The sequence below is a fragment of the Stylophora pistillata genome, chromosome 10 (assembly GCF_964205215.1).
Source record: "Stylophora pistillata chromosome 10, jaStyPist1.2, whole genome shotgun sequence".
NCBI lineage: Eukaryota > Metazoa > Cnidaria > Anthozoa > Scleractinia > Pocilloporidae > Stylophora > Stylophora pistillata.
The window spans coordinates 30,192,789-30,206,433 of NC_142528.1; the positions used below are offsets into that span (position 1 = coordinate 30,192,789).

At 39.5% G+C, this 13,645-nt stretch overlaps 1 protein-coding gene across 2 annotated transcripts; it reads right to left on the reverse strand.

Moving 5' to 3' along the window:
- Nucleotides 1–252: 252 nt before the first annotated feature.
- Nucleotides 253–10,292, reverse strand: LOC111325478 (poly(U)-specific endoribonuclease-B-like). Of its 2 annotated transcripts, none has more exons than XM_022929294.2 (6): nucleotides 10,227–10,292; nucleotides 3,541–3,716; nucleotides 2,533–2,681; nucleotides 1,810–1,888; nucleotides 1,221–1,363; nucleotides 253–624 (listed from the first exon to the last, which is right to left on the reverse strand). In XM_022929294.2, exons 2-6 carry the CDS (start codon nucleotides 3,683–3,685, stop codon nucleotides 319–321), a joined length of 822 nt encoding a protein of 273 aa, XP_022785029.1. In that variant the 5' UTR covers nucleotides 3,686–3,716; nucleotides 10,227–10,292; the 3' UTR covers nucleotides 253–318. The 2 variants fall into 2 exon arrangements, with proteins under 2 accessions (XP_022785029.1, XP_022785028.1); XM_022929293.2 differs by lacking the exon at nucleotides 10,227–10,292 and adding an exon at nucleotides 3,877–4,421.
- Between the last annotated feature and the right edge of the window lie 3,353 nt (nucleotides 10,293–13,645).

The window sequence follows — 13,645 nt, forward strand, 5'->3', positions numbered from 1 at the left end:
CTCTGATGATGACTTCCGCACAGGTTGTCGAAACGTCAGTCACTACCACCGACAACAGTCCTTCTCAGGACTACACTCACCCGGACGATCAGACTACACCTTCACATATTACCCCCGGGTTCAAACCATTTACTGCATATTATGGTTCTGTCGCTGTTTATGGCTCTAGATCTCGACTGATGAATACAAGTGATAAATGTCAATTGATGCTGATTTGTGTACCGTTTGTTAGTTAGACATCCCTCTCACACATTTACCGTCTACATTAAAATTTTAATGTTCAAGATGAATCCTTAATACAAAACGGTGATCATTCATCTATAGGACATTTCTTGGATAGGCGGTGACGACCCTCTCATTATTTGGGTTCTCGACGGTCCTAAATCGCACCAGGCTCTGCGGTAGCCCTCCCGCAGGCACGTGAATATTGCACTCACAGTCTGTAACTCGATTGCCGTTTCCTCCTATTACTCCTCCTCCAGGTGCACGTCCTCTTAAGACACAAGCAGTAAACATGGCCAAATCAAATGCTGGGCTGGTTCCTACGAACATGCAGCTGCTGGTGCCTTGTGGTACTTTGTTCGCCCCTCTCCAGGTGAATGCTAAGCCACGCAGAAAATATGGCTGTGGATGAAAAGGTAAAAGAGGAACTGAGTTTTTCCTCTCTTTATATTTGAAACTAAGTTATTGGCTATCAATGCCTTATAGATATTCATGGCGTCAATGAGGATCACACTAGGGCACAACCATCTGAGGTAGCAGCCATACGCCATATGCAATAACAGCATTTAAACTTCATTCAGTCATGCACAATTACACGAGCTGTAAGCTAAACTTACGTTATGGTGTCTTATTAGTCAACACTAAACTTGGGGTCGATAGAGCTCGGCTGAAAGCCTTCTCGGCTCGGATTATTTTGATACACCTTTCGCCTGGTGCCTTTTTACCCGGCTTTGTTTACTACATTTATTAGGCACGAACACTTATAAAGACGTCTCTTTTCTGAGTAACATGCTCTGAACGTTCCAGCAGAATAGTGTCATTGACAATTTTACTCTGTACACTTTTACTCCACACCGCCTTCCTTTAACGCCAGTATAAATGAATGAACTAGTATTACATTTAGCGAACAAAGATTGAGTACCACTCAAGATAAATTGTAGGTTTGCATGACGCTATGGCTTTTGGTCGAGTTTTTCACTATGAATGAAGTAACTGACCAATCTATTTCCCACGAAAGGCGGCAGATGCGGTGGCTGATTAAAAGCGATATTTGTCGTCTGAGTCGGTTGTCTCGCTTGCTCAAGGAAGAACTGGTACCAGTTGTGAAATCCATTGAAACTGTTAGCGTTTATTTGATTCCCTGTAAAACAATAACGCGAACACAGAATTTGGTTAGGATGAATGAAGGAATATTTAACAACTATTCACCGAAGTGGAGGTGGTTAGTGGTGGATATTTACCGAGCCGCGAAGCGGCGAGGTAAATATCCACCTCTAACCACCGACACTGAGGTGAATAGTTGTTTTAGTATATACTAAAACAGTGAGATAATATGCACCACCGAAAATTGATTTGAGTGATTTCTTTTTTTCCCGAGATGCTCGGAGGTAAATAGCAAAGGATATTCGGAGTTGACTAGCCAATCAGAGCGCGCCTTCAACGCTATCCATTGTTTTAGTATATACTAATATCTTTTATTCATCGATGAGTACACAGCGTGTCGACCGGTTAGGTTAGTTCTCTCATGGACATAAACCTTGAAGACTTTTTATTTATTTATTTCTATTGTTCATGTTCCGTACTTACCAACAAAAACATGTTTAAATCCGTCGCTGTTCCGGAACCATAATTCTTCCAAAATGCATCTAAATTGTTCTAGGGTGGTCTAAAAGTGAAGTTCATAACGATAAATGGGACGAACGAGCAGGAAACTGAACAGGGGAGGTGTGACACGAAAATATAGGGAATGTAATCTATAATGTTGCAGGAGAAAACAGAGGAGTAGCCCTAAAAAGTTGACTGGATCAACTGTACCTAACGCTTTGGAATGCTTGGGACGGTTTTTGTGCAAAATTATCTCAAGTCATCGATGTTTCATAAGCCCTCACATCTCGTTACCTGATTTAGGGACAGGTCTTTATTTATGGGGATTTTGCTTGTTTCAAGAAAAAATTTATGTCATTCTCCTCTTAGGCTCTCCTTATGATTCCCAACCCTCTTCCATTGGCGGCTCTCATTGGCAGTCAATTTTCTTAAGTCCCTCTTTAAACTCTGTTGGCGACGACTGATCTCCCCAACGTATCCGCGAAAACTATGTGATCCCCGCCTAAATTCCTCCATCCACCTCACCCCTCGTAATCCCTTACCTTATTGGTTTATAAAAGCGTTCTCTGTTGTTCATTGGAAGAACGACATACGTTAAGATCCGAAGTTCTAAAGTTCGAGTCTTCTTGAAGAACTAATAAGTTCAGGACGTGTGAGCAAGATATCCATTCAATAAAAGAACAGGTCTACAAGTTACAGACTTACCACTCCTGGAGGCAATGATCCCGGTTGATTTACTAAATAATTCAAGGCTGCCTGCATAGGTCCGCCTGGTTGGGTTACCGCAGTTATGAAGTCATTTATATGTTGCTGATTGAGAACAAACGGCACAGCCTGGTAATCAACCAATAGATCTGTTTGGGATTGTAACAAACACAAGACATTTGAAATTTTACCACCAGAAACAACGACGTTTTTTCAACGTTTCAAAACATCAAGATCTTGTAGAGGTGTTTTTTTTTTTTCTTTTAAGAGTTAGGGTTCTCTTCTATAACAAGAAACCTACGTAATCTCAGTGTAAGGCTAAAAGAAAAAACAGGTAAGAAAGTATTCCGCCGTAAATTTTCGTCGTAACATCATAGAAATCTTGGTTACTTTGGTCCATGTCAACACCCTGGCTAAACTTTGCATGCGTACTTCCACTGAAATTTTTGTTAATTTCAATCCAATACCTCGGTTGTTTGAGCCTTTAGGTTAAAAATTTTCTACAAGCTGTTTTCTTTCACTTCGTAATGGGCCTTGCCTCACCCCATGGAGTCTCTGTGGCTCAGTGATAGGGCATCGGAGCGCGGAATCCGAAGGTCTGAGGGTCAATTCCTTATGGGGACTCAGAAGTTTTTCTTTGTCGCTCGTGACAGGACGGAAAACATCTTGCCCTGTTTTTTCTTTTTTGCGTGAAGGTCGTAACTTTATTAAAAGGGAAGACACAGTCTCTCCTTTAATTTTATTTCCTCTGTGGAAATTTTAGAAATATATTACTTACCATTGATTACCACTGATCATCTGGTTAAAGAGCAGAACGATATTGTCCATTGACTAAGTTAGCGCGCGGTGAATGAATAAATGTTCGTCATTATTTATCTACTTCAGCGCAGGAAGTAGATTTCAAAGACTGGTCACAGCCCTGAATTGTACTGTATCGTAGATTTTTGTCTATCAGTGGCAATAAGCTTTGATATAAAAGATAGTAAAGGGTTCTTATTCTTTAAATACCTCGGAATCGGGCAAATACAGGGGAATTGACTTTTCCAACTCCTCCAGCTCCAGGAACCACGGTAAACAACGGAGCTGCGTTTTGGACCGCATTGACAGTTAATTCTGCTGGAACGATCAAGTTATTTCCAGCATTGTTCCACATACTTTGGCAAGCGCCTCCAAGATTAACTGATCTATAAAGAGTATATATATAAAAGACAAATCGTTCACTGTAGAATATTTTTCACCAACATGTTAAGGGAGAACTTTTTGACTAGCGGTTATCTATATTGAATACAGAGCGAAAAGCGACTCATTTGATGGGCTCTTCTTCAAAATTGTAGAATAAGTTACCTTGCAAAAAATGGGAAAGTGAGAAAGAAGAAAACAGAGACTCCAATGTTGGCGCCCATTTTCTTGGTATACCAGAAATACGCGTATGAGAACTGGTCGTACCTTCACCAACTTTCCTGAAACTAAATTTTTTCTATTCTGGTTGTAATGTTAACCACATCGTTTTATCAATATTTAAATGATTTGGTGCAATGTAAAATGGAAAGTTATTGAGAAATGACAGAAAATAATGAACCTTTGATTAGCTACCCCACAATTCAAATACAAGTAGCTTTCATCTCTCTTGTGAAATAACCAGCCATAAATATCGATAGACTAGAAACATAGAACCTTTTATCGACTATGCAATCCTCCCACAGACCGCAACGATCCCTGCTTAGTTTGTTCGTTTGTACGTCTTAAAATAACCGCTCAAAAACCATAATATCGAGAGGGATGGGTAGCCTTTCGCTAACCATGGAATAAAAAACGAGCGCTAGTACATTAATTGCCTGCATGGAAGGATATAAACTTTAATTTATTCAAAGTCACAGTTTCTCCACACAGACACGATTTTAACAAAAAAATGGAGGCGGCACGTCCCGGGTTCAAATCATGTACCCTCTACTCGCTGGATTTGTTCTCGGTTGCCCCGTGTTCAACTCCTCGGCTGCGCTCAGCTCTGTAAATAGCCCTCTGGTCTGCCTCCCACAAGTGGGGATTTTCATGCACTTTATGTTTATTTAAAATCTTTGTTTGACTTATTTGAGGGCCACTGGGTCATCAGTTAATTAGTACTGTCATGTATCACCCTCATTAAATAGAGTTCCTTTTCTTTTTTTTTTTTTTTTTTTAACAGAACACAAAGTTTTATTTCAGTTTTGCTCTCTAGCTCGTGCAGGTATTCCATAGTTTTTTTTTTTTTTTTTTTAAGCGTTTCAGGGTGGTTTAAGTGGTCACCCACTGACTGCGATCTAAAAGTGAACGTTTGATCTCGAGAAAATGACACATTGCTATGACCCTTACAATAAATTCAAGTTCGTTGTTTATTACTTTTCGTTTATCTTATTCCTGTCAAGTCGAATGACAACAATAGACGGCGATCAGTGCAGTACAAATGTTCTTCCTTATGATTATTACAGGGCTCGGCATTGTCTGATTACTTTTTAAAATTGTTTTTTAATCCCTCTTCATAACCTTTCAACTCTAATAATCTATATTGGAATTAACAGCTTTTGGCTGAACTTTGGTCTGAAATTTCAAGATTTCGCGATTTGGCAAAATTACAAAATTGATTCAAACTCTTTCACATGATCCATGTAAAAATGACCGTGAATTCACGCTCAAGGATTTCTCACAGTAGTGTCAGCGTTTAAAGGTTGGTGTCCCATTCTTACGATCATGAATAATTTCCGAATCTGGACACTAGTCTAAAATGGGACACAAGTGTCTAACTCAGACACTAATGTTTCAAGTCGGACACTCGTGTCTAAAATCGGTTACTAATATCAAGAATTGAACAATAGTGTCTAAAGTCAGACACTAGTGTTTAAAATCGGACAATAGCGTCTGAAATCGGTTACTAATGTCTAGAATTGAACAATAGTGTCTAAAATCAGACACTAGTGTTTAAAATCGGACACTAGTGTCTAAAATCGATCACTAATGTCAACAATTAAACAATAGTGTCTAAAGTCGGATGCTAGTTTCTGAATCATTGACAGACCTCTTCCTCCATTCTTTTTGTAGGGGAGGGGACCAAATGATTAACTTAACGAGGCCAAAAGATATAAAATGAAAGTAACAGAGGGTGGAAAAGACCATTGTGTCAACAATTTTGTCGCCGATTGTATTGGGGGATATTAAAGACTAGAGTCTAATGTTAGACACTAGGTATCCTTTCTGATGGCATAAGGTGACCAACCACACAAAAAAAGTGCTTTCCGTATACAAAAGACTTGACAACGTTTCTTAAATATTACACTTTTTTTTAAGAAAGGATGGCGCAGATAGTGTAGTTTTCCGTGAAAAAATTTTGGTGAAAAAAATCGTACTTGGTATGGTTTATTTTCTTCCAATATCTCATCAATATCCAGAAAGATGGAGAACAGTATATTTCCATGGCATTTCACTCAAGGAATTGTTAAATTTCTTTTTAAAAAAAATAGTGGAACTCACACAAATTTATTGGACTGGTCTATTCCAGGATTTTATTCTCGGTAACTGCTTACAAATTTACCAAGTGCTCAATATTTAAATTTTACGTGTTGAATTTTGTAGCTACAAATAAGAAAAGATGAAATATCGTTATAACTATCCTAGCTAAAAGTATTGTAAAATGAATATGATATAAATGCTTTTGTTAAATCTTTTAAGTTGCTTTGAGATATTTCAAATACAAGCTCAAACTGAATTTGTTCCTACAATGTATAATATTAATTTATATTAGACATCCTAATTTAAAGCTAATTTGGTACTATTAACTAAGTTGAAATTGTAAATTGCCCACCGTAAAGAGTTAAAAAGCTGACGTTTCGAGCGTTAGCCCTTCGTCAGAGTGGTAGCTAATTTAAAGATACCTAATTACATGAAATTTTGTAGTTGAAATTTATTTTGGTGATGTAGAATAATAGCCCAATTGAATATAGGGTAGAATATAGCCCAATTGATTAGAGCGCCGGATTGTGTTGTGCGGGAGGTCGAGGGTTCGAGCCCCGGCCTGACCAATACTCATGGTCCTAAAATAATTGAGAAGAATTTGCTACCTTTCTATAGCAAGAAATGGATAGATATTCTAGTCTTCCCGGACAAGGACGAATAAACCGTAGGCCCCGTCTCCGGCAGGGTTTGGGGTAGGAGACGTTAATTTCCCACGCACGAGACTACTGTGTAGTGGATGTTTTTATGTAAAGGCGCCAACATGGCTGCCACGTTTACTGAAGCTCTTCGCCTATTTACCATTTTTGGTGTTCTTTTCGTTTTGAATGCTGCCCAAGAATCCTACAATTGTCACTCTAGGGGGGCTGAAAGTCCTTGGCTTTTCAAACATATTTTATCCAAGTTCACTACTCCTAAATTTAGAGTTCGCCGGCCGGTGGTGTTGTGGGGCGTCCATGGTCTAACCTTGCTTGCAGTACCGGAGAAATATATCACGCTAGATATCACTATAGATATGGACGTCGAGTCACAACCGGGTCCAGAGACAGACAGGAGTTTCGGAGGAGTTAATAAGAACTACCCGATGTTAATGCGAACTAAGCCAGCGTCTTTGAAATGCTCTGAACTCTTGTCTCTCCGAAACAAAGCTTTTAAGCCATCTCCGGCCGTTCTATCTCAGTTCAAGTCACTCGGCATTCTGAAGTACCGTAGGCAACATAGTGCTCGAATTTCACGATCCACCTCAACCAAGAAAATCCCGGTGATGCAAGGCCGCCGTTTCGTTAAGGCTGAAGGTCTGAAAGTGGATCGGAGTAACTTAATTAACATTCTGCGTGTCAACACAACTGACAAAACATCCACCTCTAAATCAAAGGGTTTCGCTGTCCCAAAATGTTTGTTTACGAACATTTGTGGTTTGTCGAAAACAAAAAGTCGTGTACGAACACCTGTGGCGCTTGAGGCTGACCTGAGATCTCAGGATATTGATGTGTGTATTGTCAGTGAAGCTCATCTTTCCACTAATATGCCGGACGCCGTGGTGAATATCCCAAATTACAATGTGTTCAGGCGGGACAGAGGTTGGGCAGACTTGGACAAAAGGAAAAAAGGGGTGTTGCGGTCTATGTGCGAGACAGTCTTAAAGTCTTGGATGTCTATCGGTCCAGGTTATATGAGTTTATTGCTTTAACAGTGCAGTTGCCGTCCGATCACATTATGCTAATTTGCGGCCTGTATAATCCTCCCAAGCATAGCTAACGGGATCTCGACTTAATTAATTATGTAATATCTTTTGTGGACCTTGTTTTGAACAAACACCCAGAAGTTGCTATTGTCTGTGGTGGCGATGTAAATCGTTTGGATATGCAAGAATTTAAGGCTTTGTCTGGCTGGGATTTCGTGGTTGATTTTCCCAGGCGGGGTAACGCGTGCTTGGATAACTGTATGACCAACCGAGCGGATCTGTTCGGTCAAGCATATCCCATACTTATGCTTATTAAGACAGACCATGAAGGCTTTGTTTTACCGGCGGGATTAAAACTTAAACCTTTGCGCCCCAAAGTTCTTATGCGGGACTGTAGGGAACATCGGAAACAGTCATTTTATATGGTACTCACTACGCTGGACTGGAGTGACTTCCTCAATGAGGTGGACATAAACAAGGCGGTCGTGGTGCTTGAGGTAAAGATTCGTGCAGCAATGAATAAGTTTATGCCGCAAAAATCTGTACACATGTCATCGCGTGACCCAGTTTGGATGTCCCCATTACTCAAGTGTATGCTGAGGACTAAGTCCCATATATCTTTAAACAACAAGGAACGTCTGTCTTTATTCAATAAGCGCATTTCTGAGCTGATAACCGAGAACAGAAGAAAACTGGCTGCCATTGGTAGCGGTGAGTGGTGGAAGGGCGTGGACGCCCTATCGCAGCGTCGCAGGTCATCGTTGATAAATTTGGATAAGAACTCTCTAGTTCGTCTGAACGACTACTTCGCCAACCTGTGCCATGATGACACTTACGTTAGACCTAGTGATATGGAAATCCCGGACAGTGTAAAGCCCCCGAAAATATCTGAGCGGTGTATCTGGAATACCTTAGTTCATGTAAAAGAAAACGGCAACGGGACCAGACGACCTCCCGTACTGGATCTGGAAAGACTGTGCTGAGCTACTCACATCAATCGTCACTCACGTTTGGAATCTGTCGCTGTCGACTCATACATGGCCAGACTCCTGGAAAAGGGCAAATGTTAATCCTCTCCCCAAAGTGAACATGCCTATAGAGGACTCAGACTACCGTGGTATTAATGTTACTCCCGTTATTGCCCGGTTGTTCTAGAAGGTCGTGTATCATACACAAGCACAGTCAGTCATTGAGAACAGCCTGAGCCACACCCAATTTGCATATAGACAGGCGGGTAGTTGCACAAATACCTTGCTCGCTATCCAGCACCAGACATACAAGTATTTAGATAGTAGTGACTGTAGCGCAGTGCGAATTTTTACCATGGACTTCAGTAAGGCTTTCGACTTTGTGAACCATGCTATTTTGTCTGCCAAACTGAAACAGCTACCTCTAAATCCGTACATTATCAATTGGTATCATAGTTTCCTCTATGCAAGACAACAACGTGTTGTTAGTTATAATTTTTTAGGACAGTGGAAATCTTTCAATAGAGGAACCACACAAGGTAGTGTAAGCGGACCGTATCTTTTTAATATATTTTTGAACGATTTGGAGATTTTTTTTAATGGTTGCCCTGTGCTTTTTAAATATGCCGATGATTCCACTATTCTTTCGCCTATCACTAGGAATAGTGACCCGTCTGCCGCCTTAGTAGGACAGTTCTTAACATGGTGTAAAGACAATAGAATGGTCTGCAACCCTTGCAAATGTAAAGAGCTGGTTGTTAGAAAGAAAAATCATAATGTACTCTACTCTCCAATTAATAATATTCCCCAATGTAATAGCTTCGTTTTACTAGGAGTAACTTTACATAGTGACGGAAATTTGATGAGCATGCAAGAACTAAGCTTGTCAAAGAAAACAAGTGTTTACACGTCCTACGAACATTGAGAAAGGAACATTACTCTCAGGCAGAGATTGATCATCTTTTTATATCCATTGTTTTGGCTAATTTTAGCTATGCACTTTCAGTCTATGGGGCATCTTAGTCCGATCTTACGGTTGTACAAAATTTTTTAGACCGATGTCATAAACGCGGTTTTATCTCATTTTCAGTTTTTATCAAGAACCTTTTATACAAACAAGACCGAAACATTTTGAAGAAACTAAAATCAATGGATTGCCACCCCCTGAAAGGCATCATTCCTGTCCAAAAGACATATGTACACAATCTTAGGAAAAAGGCTGTGCGCGCCCGAAAATTAATACACAGCGCTTTATGAACACCTTTGTAAATAGGTTGATATTTAAGCTCCATTTATTGTAATGACATACTTTTTAATTCATAATATGTATGTAGATTTCTGTAGTTTTTCCAAATTCATTGTAACATAAGATATGTAGTTTTATCTTATGATGGAATAAAGACTTTTATTATTTATTATTTAGTATGTTCTCCCCTGGGGTGAGATGGATGGGAATTGGCCCTGAAAAGCCCTTATGGGGAGTGGTCAATTAACCTATGTATGTATGTATGTAATAATCTTTAACAACAACCATCTGAAGCTTGATGTGCAAAGAAAATTACCCAAATTTGGTACTCTTCTACATTCGTGCCTTCCTTACACTTCACTCATGTTCCGCTCAAGGCTAAGTGCTCCTGAGTTTCGTCATCACGTGACATACCGCTTTGTCTCTGTTTTCATTTCCTTTCTTGGGCGTATTCCTTATCCAGGTCTGAGCTATTTCTTGCCGCTCCAACATGGATTGTAAAAGGCAAACTCTTACATGTATACAAATGTCTTCGCTTTGTTATCTGTTTAATAATATATTACAGTGTTTATGAAATACTTTTAGTAGTTCTTTCACTGCAGCCTTTTTTTATTAGTCAGTAACGGAAAATAATTTACCTTTCCTCTAATCCGCTCTTCTCGTTGCAGCTCCTTTTTGTTCTTTGATGTCTAATCGCAGAAACACAGTAGATACTTTAAACAACGAACCATGCCAAGTCAACTGCTTAATTTTCTCGATCTCATTTGTTTATCAAGAGGGTCGATATTACTTTCGTCAAGAGCTAACATCCTTAAGACAGCTATAGATCTGGCCCAGACTGGCACTTACAGTATCAAAGTGTATGTTTGGAATTCCTCTGGTCAAAAATTTGGGATTAAATTCCACTATTGAATAATACATCATTCAAAAAAGCACACATTTTCCCTAGAGCAGACTTTCCAGCTCACCGTGACGTGCTTGGAGGCTCGGTATTGGGGGCGTTTGTTTCCTCTGTTAGGCTGTACTTCTTGACTACACCATAGACCAAAAGTAGAAGAGTACTCTCAATATCGATAACGTTATCTTAACCTAACATCTAGCCTTACCAATTGCTTTGCGACCAAACACTGTATGTACTAAGCAATCGAAGAAAACTAGTTCACTCACTGATTGTGCTCGGCTTATTCCACTGGTTTCTTTATCCTAAGCCATCATGTCTCGTATCTGTCTTTTTATCATGTCATGATCAGTATTCTGCGACTAGAAGATTAATCGATTAGAGTATTTATAACGCAAATTGAGAGACAAGTTTTCAGAAAACTGTTCCCCCAATGTACATGGATGACATCACCCTCGCCATCGAGGCTAAGTGTGTGGAGAATGAAAAGAAACGAAAATTGAAAAAGAAAAAATGCACTTTAAGAGCTTTTCTTCTTTTTTTCTAATTAATTCAAATACTATCTCTCGGTGATTACATCGTTAATTAACGCCTCTTTCTCTCGTGGAAAATATCCTCGATCTTGGAAATTAGCTGTCGTGTCGCCTATTCCGAAAGAAGGTAATCATGAAGAACCTAACAATAATAGGCCTATCTCTCTGCTGCCCGTTCTTTCGAAAGTATGCGAAAAGGCTGTGCTTCATCTAATTATGCCGTTCCTAGTGTCAAACGAAAGGTTAGCTACTCGGCAAAGTGGTAATAAGAAACTGCACTCTACGGAAACCTCCTTAATACGAACAACTGATACTATCTTAAGTGCGATTGACGAGAAGAAAATTACCGCTGTTGTCTTACTTGATATGAGCAAGGCTTTCGACACGATAAATCATGGAGTCTTGCTCAACAAACTGCTGGATATTGGAATCTCGCCATCCAGTGTTGCATGGTTCACCAGCTATCTCTTACAGACGACAAATAATGCGCATAAATTCTGCGTTGTCTGATCCTCTACCCGTCGTATCATGCGTGCCACAAGGAAGCGTTCTCGGACCCATTTTGTTTAATATTTATGTAAACTAGTTACCCCTCGCCCCCGGTCCTGTCTTACTGAAAGTTACTTCGATGACACAAAACTTTACATTTCTTTCCCAGTCCAAGACTGGGCTAAGGCTGTTGCTGATCTTAACGCTGATCTTCTACAGATTCGAAACTGGTGCTTCGCAAATCGTCTTCTCTTGAATCCTGATAAAACTAAGCTTATTATTTATGGAAGTCGACAAAATTTAAGTAATATAAGTAATATAATAATTTAAGTAAAATATAAGTAATAATTATAATAATAAGTAATATATAATTTAAGTAATATAAGCCGGTTATTCGTCTCTCCCTCTTAGGAAAGGAACTAATACCAGTGCACGTCGTTAAAGACCTAGGCATGACTTTTGACTCGAGCCTTACTTTTCACGAGCATATTGTTAAAACAGTTTCCTTTTGCTTCTCAAGTTTAGCTCAAATTAATCGTGATAAGCACGTGTTTGACAGATCGACCTTATTGATAATAATTAACACTTTAGTGTTTAGTAAGTTATTTTATTGTTCCTCCGTCTGGTCCGATGCAGCGGACACTAACCTTCTCAAACTACAAGCGGTCCAGAATTTTGCGGGCCGGATTATCTGTGGTCTCAGAAAATTTGACCACGTGACTCCGCCTCTGAGAGAACTGCACTGGCTACCTATTAAATCTCAGCTATATCTCCGTGACGCCGTACTTGCTTTTAAATGTATGACCGGCTCCGCTCCTACTTATCTCTCCTCGAAGTTTCTAACACGTGGTGAGATAAGTGGTCGCACGACCAGAAGCTCTCAACTTCTGCATATACCCTTATATTGAACTAGATCTGGACAAAGGACTTTCTTTTATCGTACGTACAGTAAGTCTATGGAACATTTTAGATAATACCCTCAAACTCTAAATTCTTCTCGTGATTTTAAGGGTAAACTTAGAGCCAAATTACTTGCTGCTTTCCGTTCTCATCGCTCTTCGTTGTAACTTTGGCGAACACTTACAAACATTTTAGCTTCCTTAATTTTTCTATTATACTTTTTAGTATTGTAATTTTGTAATTTTTAGATCATTGTCACCGAAAAACCCTCTCCATGTGGAGATTGTCGAATGAAACTACCCATCGAATCTACTCATTAGTTTTTTGTCAGAGAAAAGACAAGGAAGAAAAGAAAGAAAAAAGTAGTGGAAGGATGTTAGTTTTTGCCTGCTTACCTATTTCAAAAAGGACTAAAAGAAGGACCGCGAATGACATTTTGATTTCCACCTTCACGCTAGTGAGCTGAGTATTACGTTATTATCGTTCCTGAGTATTACGATTACGTGTTAGAGTTTAGGTGAAATATTTATACCAGGTGTAATTACAATTTTTTATTCATTTTCAAATATAACATAGCTTGTAAATTCGAGAAATCAAATTCAATTACGCGAGCGTGCTTCAATTTCCCATTGTGCACGCTGGTGACGTCAACAAACAAATGCCTCGCAAAAAGATTTTTTTCTCGCGAATCAACTTCAGCATTTTTCATTGAAAAACGGGGAAAACTTCCGCAAAAAAAATTATACTCAGACATGGCAACAGGCGGAAAAGCCGATGAAGATCTGCCTACTTTTTCTTTGGGAGTGAATTTTTTAACTCCCGAGAAAGAACCGATAGAAAGGGAAAACAAAATAATCAACGCTGGTTTCATCTCGTTTCGCAACTCTAAGTTCATTTCCACGCATGAATTCACCC

What these genes read in the sequence shown, in the direction of transcription:
- LOC111325478 (XM_022929293.2), bottom strand. Translation starts at nt 3,935, where the DNA reads ATGGGCGCCAACATTGGAGTCTCTGTTTTCTTCTTTCTCACTTTCCCA. An exon ending in TGTATTTGCCCGATTCCGAG is followed by an intron (nt 2,682 to 3,540) that starts GTATTTAAAGAA and finishes AATCCCAAACAG; the next exon opens with ATCTATTGGTTGATTACCAG. An exon ending in CTTTCGTGGGAAATAGATTG is followed by an intron (nt 625 to 1,220) that starts GTCAGTTACTTC and finishes TTTCATCCACAG; the next exon opens with CCATATTTTCTGCGTGGCTT.